The sequence below is a fragment of the Talpa occidentalis genome, unplaced genomic scaffold, assembly GCF_014898055.3.
Source record: "Talpa occidentalis isolate TD23 unplaced genomic scaffold, MPIMG_talOcc4v2.1 talOcc4.9, whole genome shotgun sequence".
In the NCBI taxonomy this organism is placed as follows: domain Eukaryota; kingdom Metazoa; phylum Chordata; class Mammalia; order Eulipotyphla; family Talpidae; genus Talpa; species Talpa occidentalis.
In genome coordinates, this window is record NW_023605305.1 from 1,373,283 (window position 1) to 1,385,967 (window position 12,685).

Below are 12,685 nucleotides of genomic sequence, written 5' to 3' on the forward strand. Positions count from 1 at the left end.
ACCGCCTGTCCCGTTTGACCCGCCTCCTGTGCTGCCCCCGCAGCGCACCCACTGGCCCCGTCCTGCCCACACGGCAGGCCAGGCCCGAAGGCCCCCGCGGAGGCTGGAGGCTGGCGGGGGGAGGGGAGCGCGCAAGTGGCGAGAGGAGCCTCCCCGCAAGCCGGGTCTTGCTGGCGCCTGCAGGGGCCCGTCCCAGCCGTGGTGCTGGGGAGGTGCCAGGGACAGGCCGGGCCCTCGGGGGGCCTCACCACGCACAGCCCCAGCACGCCCCAGCCCTTCACTGACCACTGACGCGGGTCCTGCCCCTCCTGGGGGTCGGAGCAGATGCGGCTGTGGGGGCCTCGCACCTGGCTGCGGCGCCGGCTGCTCACGTGGGCACACGTGGTCCCCACACCCTGATCCTCCCCGCGGACAGGCGGGATCAGCACCTGAGCGGGCCCCTGCGTGGGGGCCTGGCTGGGGGCTCGGCGAGGAGCAGAGGGCGCCTGAGGGAGATGGGGGGCTCTGCGGTCCCTGCCTGCGCCGGTCACCTGAAGGCGTCACGCCGGCCCCTCCTGTGCACACTCACACTGGTGTGGGGGGAAGCCGCGCGGACGCTGTTCACCCACTTTCCAAAGACCAGGGAACCCCCGGCCAGGCAGTGGTGAAGCTGGGGCGCGGGCCCTTCTGACTCCCTGGGCAGCCCAGGGCCCTGCTGGGGGCGCTGGAGAGAGGACCCCGGGCCTGCCCTGCAGGTCGTGAGGCTCAGCCTGGCCAGCCCCTGGGGAGGGCGGGGGGTGGGGGGGCGCGAGGCTGGGGCCAGCCTCCCTGGGGCCAAGCCGGCCGTGCAGGGGATCCCTGGGCCACGCGGGAGTGTTTGCACGGCCAGTGCGGTGGGTGTTCACCCCTGTGGCGCAGCAGGTGGGGTTGGGGTGTGGACCGTAGGTCTGCAGAGATGGGGTTGGACTGGCTCCCCTCCGGGGTGATTCTTGGAACCGTGTCGGGGGCCCCTGCGCCTTTGGAGGGACTTTGGGGATGCGCCCCCGCCGCGGGGTCTCAGAAGAGAGCCGGGGAGCAGAGACGCCAGCTCACAGCCAGACACCCCTTCTGGCTCTCCGGCGAGGTCCCTGGCGGTCGCCCTGAACTGCTGACGCCCCTGCCTGCGCTCTGGAGGCCGCAGGGACACGGCCAGCCCGCCGGACAGCTGGGGGCTTTAGGAGTGAACAGTCTGGCTCTTCCCAGCCAGAGACAAAAGGGACCCCCCATCAAACCCCTCCCACTTGGACCTGCAATGGGGTTCGGCGTGTGCCGGGCCTTCCTCCACTTGGGATCCCAGCTCAGCGTGCCTCGCAAAGGAGGCGGAGGAGCCAGCGGTGCTTCCTCCCACCGGCAGCCCTGGGGTGCATCCTGCCCGCCTGCGGATGGGGGAGTTGGCCGCAGGCGCCCTCACAGGACTGTTGTTACCGCGTGCCCTGCGGGACCTGCAGAGGTGACAGCCTGCAGGGTGGCGCCAGGAAGCCCATCCCCCAGAGGAGTGGGGAGGGGCCCACACCTGCGCAGAGGGAGCAAGCCTGGGGGGCTTCCAGGAGGCAGCGAGAGGCGTGCCGGGCTCTCTCGAGTCTCCCTGAGTCCGTGAGCGAGCCAAGTCCCACCACCGACAGCCTGGTGCAGGCACAGGGATGGAGGGTCCCCTCCCCAGGCCTGCCGCGGCGCCAGCGGGCTGAGACGGCCTCTGGGACACCCCGGAGGGGGCAGGCTGTCCATGGCCAGCGTCCCGGGCGAGCTCCAGGTGGTGCCTGTGCCCAGCCGCGCAGCCCACAGCCTCCGTCTCGCCGCGTCCCCCTGTCCGTCTCTGGTGTCCCCACGGCGGTGCTGGAAGCCGGACACCAGGAGGGAGCCGGGGCAGGTTCCCAGGGTCCAGGCCCTGAGGGTCTTTCTGTGACTCGCGGGGTCAGTTCCTCTTACCCCAGCGTTTCTGAGAGCCCACCCGGGCGGGACAGGAACAGGGAGACCCTGCCCCTGCCCCAGGGGACCCAGCATCCTCGGGCATGGGGCCCTGCCCTGCTGGACCACCTCTGCCCTCCCCTGCAGCCTCCCCTGCTGGCCTTAGTGCGGGTGCGGGGAGGTGGCTCCTGATGGTTTCGGGGAGCCCCTCCTGGTGGAGGGTTCCAGGTTCCTGGCCCTCTGCAAAGTGGGCGCTGGCTTCTCCCTCCTTACAGATGTGACACCTGGAGGCTGGGGAGGCAGGGGCTGGCCCCTCGGGGCCTGGGGCTCGGCCTCACCCATCTCCTCCTGACTCGAAGCCCAACCTGGGGGACCTGGGCGCCTGACCCCCTCCACGGGGCACGTTCTCGCCAGGGCACCCACCTGGCCCTGGACTGGCAGGGCCTGCCCCAGGGGTGATGGGGAGGCAGCGGGCGCCAGGAGAAGGCCACTTCCTGTGCCCATGACGGGGGGCCCGGCCTGTGCCGTCCCCAGCTTGACTGGCAGAGGACACCTGGGGCTCGGGGGTTTTCTCCAGCTCGCCCTTCCTAGCCAGGTGCCCAGAGGACCCTTGGGCAGCGCCCTCCCTTCCGGGACTCAGCGCCCTGGCCCTGGGCAGAAGCTACTCCCTGGGGAGGGGCTGACTCATCCTTCTGGAAGGCAGCCCCCCCCCCACCCCGCAGACAGGTGGCCGCAGCCCTGCGGTGCAGGCCGGTCCCGGGCCTCGCGGCCTGGCTGGAGGGGAGCCCGCCACCCGGCCGCCCGCTCTCCGTGCTCGGCCTCCCTGGGCCCGGGCCAGGAGCCCCGCGCGTGTGGGCACATGTGGGCCGCCGCAGGCCGGGCGTGTCCTAATTAGCCTGCTCTCTGGGGAGTTCTTATTGAAAGCAAAACAAACCAAAAAAAGTCCTGGTTTTGCCCGGTCCCTCCCCGCTGCCAAGTGGGTCTTGCCTCGGCTTCCGGAGCCTCTGGAGCCGGGGACTCCCCGACCCCATTCACGACAGCCCCCGCCGCCAGCCCACCTGGGCTCCCTGCCGGTGGCCAGAGGTGGCCCAGGCGAAGCTCCCCAGCCCGCGGGGAGGAGACATGGAAGCCCCCTGCGGGCAGGCGGGGCGGCTGCAGTGGCCACTTGCTGACCAGCGGGGTCCCGGCTGCCCCAAAGCCGCACCCACAGTGACACCAGAGGGGAAATCTGCCGCCTCCGTGACTGCAGGCGCGGCCCCCCCAGAGCCCCAGGGCAGGGGGACCAGGGGGTCTGCGGAGGCACCTGGGTAGCATGCGGTCCTGACCCTGATCCCCAGGGGCCGTGTCGGGGCGCCCGCTGAGGAGGGCGAGCCCCACCTGGGGCTGTCGGAGGCCCCGTCCCGGCGGGACGCAGACTCAGCCCACCAGGGGGAGGCGCGGCCGGCTGTGCCTGAGCAACCTTCACGTCTCGATAGGAGCCGAGGCCAGCCCGGGAGCCTCCGGGTTCCCTCCCGCTCTGTGGCTGCTGGGTGGGGAGATCCTATCAGCCCCTCTCCTTCTGGTTCAGTGACTAATTCCCTGGCACCCACCTAAGAGCAGCAAAGAATGTGGACAAGTTAAAATCTGAACGGCGCTGTCGCGGGTCTGTTTCCTGCTCCTCCCGGACGCGGGGCCGGCCTGCTGCTGGGCGCCGAGCTGGGGCCAACCGGACCCCTGCTGTACCCCTGCCGTACCCCTGCCGGGGCGCATCTACAACCAGGGGGAGGCAGGACCCCTGCAGCCCTCGGGCAGCCAGGACCCCTCCCGGAGCAGGGCCGGCTCTCCACCCTGGAAGAGGACAGGGTCCGCGGCGGGGCGGGCCCCTCACTCCAGGACCTGCCAGGTTCTCCACGCCTGGGAGGACACACGGCTGGGCCTCTGTGCCGGGGGCCTGTCCTGCTGCCCGTTGTACCCACCTTCGTCATCGTCCACCACCCGCGCGTCCACCCACCCGCCCACGCACCCACTCGCTTGCCCATTAATTCGGCAGCCCCGGGTCGCCACTGTGAGGAGAGCCCCGGCTCCCCCTGCGACCTCGGCCTGCTGTCCCTCGGCGGCTGGGGCCCGCTGGTGGCCGCGCACCCACGAGAGGGCCTCGCGCGCTCACACCTCCGCATTCCCCAGTAGCCGCTTTGACGAGGTGGGGACGGGACAGTGGACGATAAGACGTGGTCATCCCGCCGCGGTCATGCCGGCGTGTCCCTGCGGGTGTCTCACGTCGTCCCCACCCCCGACGGGCCCTGGGCCTTCCCTGGGCTGTCTCGTGGCCGGCGTGGCGGGTGCGGCCTGGTGGGTGGCCCGTGGCTCACGCCTGTCCGTGGAGGGCGTTTATTCGGCTTCGCTGGAGCAGTCCCGGGGGCGCGGCCCGAGAGCGCCGAGCACGAGGGGCTTCTAGCGACAAGCGAGGTGCGGTCCTGGCCCAGCCCCGCGCAGGCCTGTCGCCAAGTGCCGCCCGCGCTCGGGACGCCAGCTCCGTGGCCGCACGGGGCCGGGGCCTCGTCCCGGAGGGTGGGCTTGGCCTCCTCCTGGAGGGGAGCGCCTGGGCCCCCTCCCCCAGCCCCCACCCCATGCCACTGCCTGGCCCTCCCCCAGCAGCTCCCCCTCTGCCGCAGGGTCCAGGGCGCAGCCCTCACCCCAGAACCCGGCAGGCTGGCTCTTGGGCCCCCCCACCACCTGGAGGGGGGCCCTAATCTCCTGGAGGGCAGCTGATGCTCTTCCCAGGCCCCCGCGTGCCGGCCTGGGCTTGGGGTGGCGCCGGGGGCACCCTCTGCTGTCCCTGCCTTGGTGTGCAATTCACACAGCCTCCTCTCACCCGGTGGCTCTCGGGACAGGTGTGGCTGTCGCATGGACCATGCATTTTAGGCCGTTTTTGTCACCCCCAAAGGAAAGCTTGCGCCCCTAAGCCGTCACCCCGCTACGCGGTGCCCGCCCCGTCTGCCTGTCCCGTGAACCTGCGCAGCATGTGGGGTGTCGGCCTTCGAGTCTGGCTGCTGGGCCGGAGTCCCGAGGCCCCGGGTGCAGCTCGCACCGTACCCCACATTACCCGCTGCGTTACCCCTTCACCTGCTGGTGACACTGGGGCCCCCCTCCCCGTGTCAAGGCTGAAGGTGCAGGAGACGAGGAAGGAGTGGGGAGCCGGGTCAGTGCCCGAGCCCCAGGCTGGCCGCGGCAGACACCTGAGGGCCCGCTGGTGGCATTTTAGCTCCGGCCGCTCAGCTGTGCGTGTTGGGGGAGCGTGGGCGGGCACAGGGCTCTGCCTGACTTGGGGGCCCTTGCCAAGGGGAGCTGGAGGGCTGGGGCTCTGGAGGAAGGGCCTGCCGGGCCTCTGGGGGGTCAAAGGGTTTTCCCCACTGAAGACGCCCCTCCCTGGGCCGAGGGGCTCTGGGGGCTCTGCAGACCCTGGAGAAACTGGCGAGGTCGGAGCTGTATGCAGCGTCACCCCAGGCCTGGGGGTTCCTGGGGGGCAGGGGACGGCCAGGAAGGCTGTTTCCCAGTTTGGAGGAGGCAGCTGGTGGGAGGGGGGCAGGGCACGGGACTCCGCTCTGGCTGCCCCCCATGGACCCCCAACTCCTGCCTGCAGACGCTCCTGTCAGTCTGTTCTAGGGCTTCTGGCTCCCCCACCCCGACTCCACCCCGGCACCCCCGGCAAGTCGCTGTCCACCCCGGCACCCCCGGCAAGTCGCTGTCCACTCCGAGCCTCCCATGCTCTGTCTGCACTGCGGGCCTGGGCTGCCACCCTGCCAGAGCGGGGTCGGGCCCAGCCTGGAGGCCGGGGGGTTCAGCCACTCTGGCCTCTGGCAACCACCCCCACCCCAGCTCCAGGAGGGAGAAGGGGCGTCCTGGCCAGCTCAGGTGGGGCTTGCTCTGCCAGGTTAGGGCACAGAAGAGCGAAGACAGGGCCCCTCTTCCCCTCGGTGGGGTCGCCCTAGCTCCAGGTGGAGGCTGGGCCCATGGGGTCCCCACCCAGAGGGATGCAGCACCCCTTGTAACTTCCTGTTCTCTCAGGGGTGGGCCTGGGGGAGGGGCTGGGCTGCTGTGGGGAGGTGGGGGACTGGGGTGCGGGTCATTCTCATGCAGATGGAGCAGCCTGTGGGGCGCTGACCATGAGCTGCCCCCACCTGCCCCCCTTGGGGGGCATTGAGAGTGGGGGGGCAGACATGGTTCCCTGGGGCCTGGGCAAGCCCTCCAAGAGGCTGGGGGTGCTCCCTGTCCACAGGGGTCCACCTCTGCCCGCCAGGGGCGTGGCTCCCACTGCTGGCTCCCTGGGCCCGTCCGCTTTGAGCCGAGTCAGAGGGAGTGCAGGGAGCGCGAGGGCGTGCGGGCAGGGATCCCCCCCAGGCAGCTCCCCTCCAGGTGTGCCTGGTGGAGCCCCAGCCCCTGGCACCGAGCAAGGGTGGAGAGGGAGGGCCAGGTGAAGATGTCAGTTCATCCCAACGCAAGCAGTGACCTGTCGGGTGGGGGGACCGAGGAAATATTTGGGATGACTGAGCCCTGGCCCTTTAAGGCTCCTGTAACAGGACACCCGGCCCTCGCTCCAGCCTGACTGTGTGCTCCCTCCCTCCGCCCCTCCCGCCCAGTCCCAGTTCAATTTGCTGAGCAGCACCATGGACCAGATGAGCAGCCGCGCAGCCTCGGCCAGCCCCTACCCCCCGGAGCACGCCGCCAGCGTGCCCACCCACTCGCCCTACGCCCAGCCCAGCTCCACCTTTGACACCATGTCGCCCGCGCCTGTCATCCCCTCCAACACCGACTACCCCGGCCCCCACCACTTCGAGGTCACCTTCCAGCAGTCCAGCACAGCCAAGTCGGCCACCTGGACGGTGAGTGGCCCTGCACGGGGCCTGGGGCGGGGCACGTCGCGGGCAGGCACGGCTGTCCCCGTGGCCTGGCCCCTGCTAGGTGGCGCGGGGCGGGGGCGGGGGAGGGCGTGTGCCGGGCCGGCAGGGGGAACCCATCAGGCTGCACGGGGCTCCCGCCTGGCCGGGAGGCAGGTGGCCCTGGGGCGCGTCGGCCAGGAGGCGGGTCTCGGGCGGGCAGTCTGAACCTGCTCGTCCCTCGGACGCGGGCCAGGGCCGGTCAGCCTCCCGCGGGACTCCAGGGAGGATGGACGCAGTCGGAGGTGTGGGGGCATCCTCCCCAAGCCTGTGCTGCCCGCACCCATGCGCTCAGGCAGGGGCTCGTCGGGATCCCCTCCTGGGAGGGAGGACCGTCTGCGCCAGCCCGGGTCCACGGAGGCCGCCCCCCAAGCGCGGCATGGCCAGCGTGGTGTGGCTGGCGTCAGCGGACTTGGGCTTTGCCTGCAAGTCTCGGGGTGTGAGGTCTGGCAAACCCCTGGACCCCGGGGCACCCCGGCCACGTGGACGTCGGCAGTTTTACTGACTTCCCGATGCCCGTCGCCGCTGGCTCTGTGCTGGACCCAGCTAAGTGCTCCCATCTGTGCTGCCGCTGCCGCCCCGGGGTCCCACAGGCAGAGTCGCCGCTTCCGCTTTGCGGCTGGGGCAGTGAAGGGGGTGTTGGCAGGGGAGCTGTACCCGAGCCCCCTCTGTGCTCCCAACCCTGAGGGGCACTGTCCGCAGTGCTGCTGGGGAAGACAGGCTGCCAGGCAGGGGAAGGCTGCGGGGTGCCCACACCCCAGGACAGATCCCAGCTGGCCTGAGTATGGGGTGCACGGGCGGGCTGTGGGGAGCAGGGCGGCCAGGGACCCTCCAGGAGGGGCGCAAGAGCCCTGGCGAGGGCCTCCAGGCAGACCCTGGCAGCACCTCGGGGAAACAGAGCTCCGCACTCGCCCCAGGCCCTCCCCAGGGGAACGGAGCTGAGGCTTCCTAAGCTTCCTTGTCCCTGCCCCAGGGGGCACTGAGCTGGTGCCCACCCCCTGCTCCACTGGTTTAAGACCCATCCCATGGGCTCCAGGCCGCCCAGCCCAGGCTGTGGTTTTCCCACGCTCGGGGGGGGGGGGGGGGGGGGGGGGCGGGAGGTGGGCGGAGGCAGACAGCGGGTCAGGCTGCAGGTGGCCTGGCTGGGCGGAGGCTCAGGCAAGGCCCCAGGGCTGGCCCGGCCCCTGGGCGGAGGCGGAGGGGCCCCACCGCTGCCGCCCAGAGGCCCTCCTGTGAGCGTCTGCTGCGCTCTGTGCCCGCCCGAGGCAGCTGGGGCCGTGGTGTTGCCTGGGCGGCCTCAAGGGAGCCTGGGCCCCTGCTGAGGCTTCTCTGGTCCCGTGGGGTCCTGTCACCCCCGCTCTGAGCTCCGCCCCAGGCGCCGCTCACACAGCCCAGCAGCCCAGCTCCAGGCCCAGAGCAGACGCCTCCCCGCGGGAGGTTGTTCTCACCCTGCTGGGGTCCCAGCACGGGAACTGTGGATCCCCAGGGAGCCGCCTTTCTGTGGTCTGGGGTGTCCGCAGTGTCGGGGGCTGGGAGGGCCTCAGGTGGTCTGAGCTGATTCTTACGCAGGGGTGGGAGCTGGGAGCCGCCCCTCTGCTGGCCACCTCTGCCAGCGGAGGCCACGGTGTGGGCACAGCAGCCCTGGTGCTGAGTCACCTGTGGGGTAGCCCCACGGCAGGCGGCCCAGGGGGCCACGGGTGGGTCGGCCCCAAGCGGGGGTCTCCCTGCTGGAGCCCGAGCCCCCAGCGAGCTGAGCCCGGAGGAGGAGCCTCTGTTCCCTCCCAGCCCTCGCGGGTGGAGGTGGGACAAACATTGATAATGAGATTTTTGGCACCTCGGCTCTGGGGAGCAGACCCCCTGCAGGCTGTTGCCTCGCCCAGGGAGGGGGCGGCAGGCCTGGCTCTCAGGGCAGAAGGAACGGAGCTGCTGGCTCACAGCTCCGGGGCTCTGGCTGTGCGGCTGCTGCCTGGGCTTGCTGCCCGGTCCCCGTCCCCGAGCCAGGCCCCGCCGGCCGCCTGGTAACGGGCAGATAATTCCTATTTTTCTCAAGTGCAATTCCAGGTTGACCGCCCCACCCCTCCCCCACCCGGGAACACCCTCCCAGCCCCCAGGGGCCGCTGCGGTGGGGCTTTGGCCTCTGCCTGAGCTGGGGTGCTGTGGGGGGTTGGGGCGGGGATCCCCCAGCAGCCTCCCTCGGACTGGAGCCCACGCCTGCAAGGGGCCCGGAGCCTCAGTGCCCAGGCCTGGGTGTGAGCCTTCCTCGCCACGTGAACACACGGCACCCGCGTGCACACACAGGCACACGCTCACGCCCACACGTGCACACACACGTGCAGGCCTCGCCTGGTGGCTGCGCGGGGCTCCGGCCGCCCTAGCGGGTCAGGGGTGGCAGCTGCGGGTCACTGAAAGGGCATGGAGTTCAGCTCCAGATGGCAGAGCTGGGCCCAGGAGGCTCCGGGAAGGAGTTTGGTGGAGGTGGTGATGGAGCCCGGCTGCCTTTGGGGGTCCAGGTGCCTGTTCTGCTCCAGGGCTCTGCACCCTCGTCTGTCAGGGGGTGCAGCCGGCGGGTCATGTGGGACTCGGGAGCGGGCCCTGGGACCTCTCAGCCTAGGGCCGGTTGCAGGGATGCCTCACACCGCTGCTGCGGTGGACACTGCAAGGCCTCCGGGAGGGACAGCGCATAGAAAGCCGCTGCGCGTCGGGCCAGGGACGCTCTTTGGGCCTGTGGCGGGCGGGGCTCGGCCCGGGGTGGTGACCTGGGTGCCTCTATCCCTGTCCCTCCCTCTCCGGGACGCTAGGGTGGGGGCCCGAAGGCCACTCCCCTCCTGGGCCCACTGCTGGCCGTGACCTGGACAGGAGTCAGAGGAGCCTCTGTCCAGAGGTGCCTCTGCACAGTCCAGCCCAGCAGGGAAGGAGGCTGTCCTTGGTGTTTGGGGGGCTTGGGGGCAGACGGGAAGGCTGGGTGTGGCTGCAGCCAAGCGGCCTCGCAGGAGGGCCCCGGCAGGCCCGGGAGGGGTGCACGCGGGGCCAGTGGGCGGCCAGCGCACAGCCGCGGCCTGGCGGGGGGTGTGGTCTGTCCCGGGAGCTGGTCCCAAGGAGGCGCCCGGCCCGGGGCACGGGCCTACAGAGGGGGCTGGGGACGCACGAGGCGGCTCTGGGCTCCTGGTGAAGGCGGCTGAGTCAACACTAATGGATTTGGGAGAAAACTTTCCAGCCCCTCGGAGGTTTGCAAGCAGGAAAATAATAGCGGAGATGTCCCGACACGACCGCGGTATCAATTGCGTTATCCTGAAAGTTTATGGAATGCAGCAGTGGAATTAATACCTTTTACTGGCACCAGGAGCAATTACGCGCATGGGAAGCCGAGGGAAGGGCGCTGACAATGTTTATTGTGGAGATGAAACGCGGATTCTGACGGGGAAACGGGCACACTCGGGGGAAGCCGCCGTGGTCGCCTGCGCTGCTGTGGGGCGCCCCGAGCCCCACGCCCTCGCGCAGGGAGCGGCTGGGTTGGGGGGGTCACAGCACTGGCCCCTGGAGCTCCTAGTGCGGCTGAGGGGCCGGCCTGAGTCGCAGCTGCTGGGGGGCACGCGGGGCCCTGCGGAGCCCTGGGGGGAGCCCTGGGGGAGTCCATGCTGCAGGGCGGGGCTGGAGCTGCCCCCAGCGGGTGTCCATGGGAATGATGGCCTTTCTGGGTCTTCTTCCCAAAACAGACACCGCTCCCCGGATTCTGGAGCGTGTGGTGGGGCGTTGGCAGCACCCCCGGGGCCCCACACCCCCCGCCCATCCTAAGCATCAGGAGTGGGGCAGCCTCTCCTGCCCTGCCCATTGGGAGGTCTCCTTCCTCCCAGGCCGGGCCGCGGCCCCCCCAGGGCAGAGCTCAGAGCTGACATCTCCTTGGCCCGCTGCGTCGCCGGACGTTCGCAACGCTCAGGAAAACCTGGGCTGCGGTCACCCGCTGCCTTACGAGCCGAGAAATGACCGTAGCTCACAGGCAACAGCTCCCTCTGGAGACCCCCGGCGCCTCCCCTTCTGGATGGGAAGCTTCTGAGGGGAGGGCCACCCTGGCCGCCGGCCTGCAAGAGGCGGGACCCAGGGCCCTGCTGTGGCCACAGCTGGCCTCCCTGCCCAGCCCCTGCCCCCAAGCGGGTCCAGCCCCAGCCTGGAAGCTGTCCAGAGGGTCCTGAGGATGGCGGCGCCCATCTGTGTCTGCCCCTAGGCAGCCCCGTACCCCGAATTGGTGCCCACAGTCTGAGGCTCCCAAGACTGTCCTGTGTAGGGCCCAGGCAGGCTGACCCTGGTGACAACTGAGCTGCAAGGCCCCAGTGGTCAGCGGGCCCCCTGCTGTGGGCGAGGCGGGCAGGGCCGTCTCTCCGAGGCCTGGGCCAGGGTGTCCCGTGGCTTGGGTCACAGAACCAGCTGGATCCTGGGCCATCTGCGGACTGGACCCTTGCCAGAGCAGCTTCTGGTGCGCCCGGGGCGGAGGAGAGGAGGCCAGGGCACCCTTGGCAGGCAGGATGCGCCCCCCCCAGGTGGCCGGGACAGACCAGTGCAAGTGGGAGCAGCTGGGCCCAAGCGCCTCGGGCCACTGGGACGGGGGCGGGGCCGGGGGGTCAGCAAATTGACACGGCCCTTTGGGCTGGGGTTTCTTCCTACAGCTCCTCAGCCTGGGGTGGCCACCAGAGGCATCTGCCAGCCTGCGTCATGGGCGGGACCAGGGGCTGCATGGCCCAAGGCCTGCGGCTGGGGGAGCTGGGCACGGTGCCCCCAGATGGCAGGGGTCCCTGCTCACCCCTCTGGGAGGGGGTTGGGGGTGCGGCAGGCAGGCCTGCCAGCCCAAGACCTGCCCCACACAGAGGGCAGCTATTGTCCGCAGCCTCTGGGCATGCCCTGGACAGTAGGCAGGGCCTCTGGGCACCCCCAGAATATTCTGCCTCATCCCCTTGAGCCCAAGGGGGTGTCAGCGGCCCCTCCCCAGCCAGGTTCTCCGGGGGCCCCACAGCAGCCTCCTCACTCTGGGGCATCCCTGAGGTCCAGTACTGGCAGCGGCAATGTGGCGTCCAGGAACCCCTGGAGGCTCCAGCAGCCAGGCCCCTGGCAAAGTGGGGTGTTGGCTGGTCCTTGTGTGTGGACCCTCACACCTCCTGATGGTAGTGGGGGGCAACTGTCACGGCACAGCACAGCCCCTCCAGGCTGGTGACTTCCGTCACCCACCAGCCCCCAGCGAGCATGGGCGCCGGCCGGGGCTCTCGGCTCTCCACTGAGTGCGCGTGTGGGTGCGGCGGGGGACGTGGTGGGGACAGAACAGGACAAGGTCCTTGGGGCACAGTAGTCAGTGCCCTTGGCGGCTGCTGAATTGGGGGCATCACCCAGTGAACCCAGAGTGTCTTGCCACGGGCCCCGCGCATCGGCTGTGGTGTCTAAGGCGGGAGAGGGTCTGCGGAGGCCTCTGAGGCCCTCGCGGGCTGCGAGCCCGGGGCGGGGAGACGCACGCGGACGCGCACACGCAGACGCAGATAAAAGTGGGCTGCAAAAAAAACCATTTAAAAAATAAAAGCCCCCACGGCAGGCCCCAGCTCCAGAATCTGTTGTAACAGACTCACCCAAGCTGGTTAACGGTATTTGCGGTTTGCAAGATGCTACACGTCCCTGGAAAATGACAGACAAGTCATTATCACCTCGCCACTCCTCCTGCCCAAACCTGCCCGCGCCGGGCACCCAGCTGCCGAGCGAGCGCGCGAGGAAATTAACAGCCACCGCGCAGCCCGCCACCCGCCACCCCCGCGCCCGCCGGGCCCGGGGCGCCCAGCCAGGCCGGCCGAGGGGCGGGCCGGGAGAGACGGCCGTGG

At 70.4% G+C, this 12,685-nt stretch overlaps 1 protein-coding gene across 3 annotated transcripts in view; it reads left to right on the forward strand.

Annotated features, from left to right (window-relative positions):
• The window catches only part of TP73 (tumor protein p73), a 30,044-nt gene that overhangs the window by 9,662 nt on the left and 7,697 nt on the right, over positions 1-12,685 (forward strand). For all 3 annotated transcript variants that reach the window (XM_037498964.2, XM_037498965.2, XM_037498966.2), the window contains exon 3: positions 6,540-6,782. In XM_037498964.2, the coding sequence (XP_037354861.2) occupies positions 6,540-6,782 (243 nt within the window). The remainder of the gene's footprint in view (positions 1-6,539; positions 6,783-12,685) is intronic.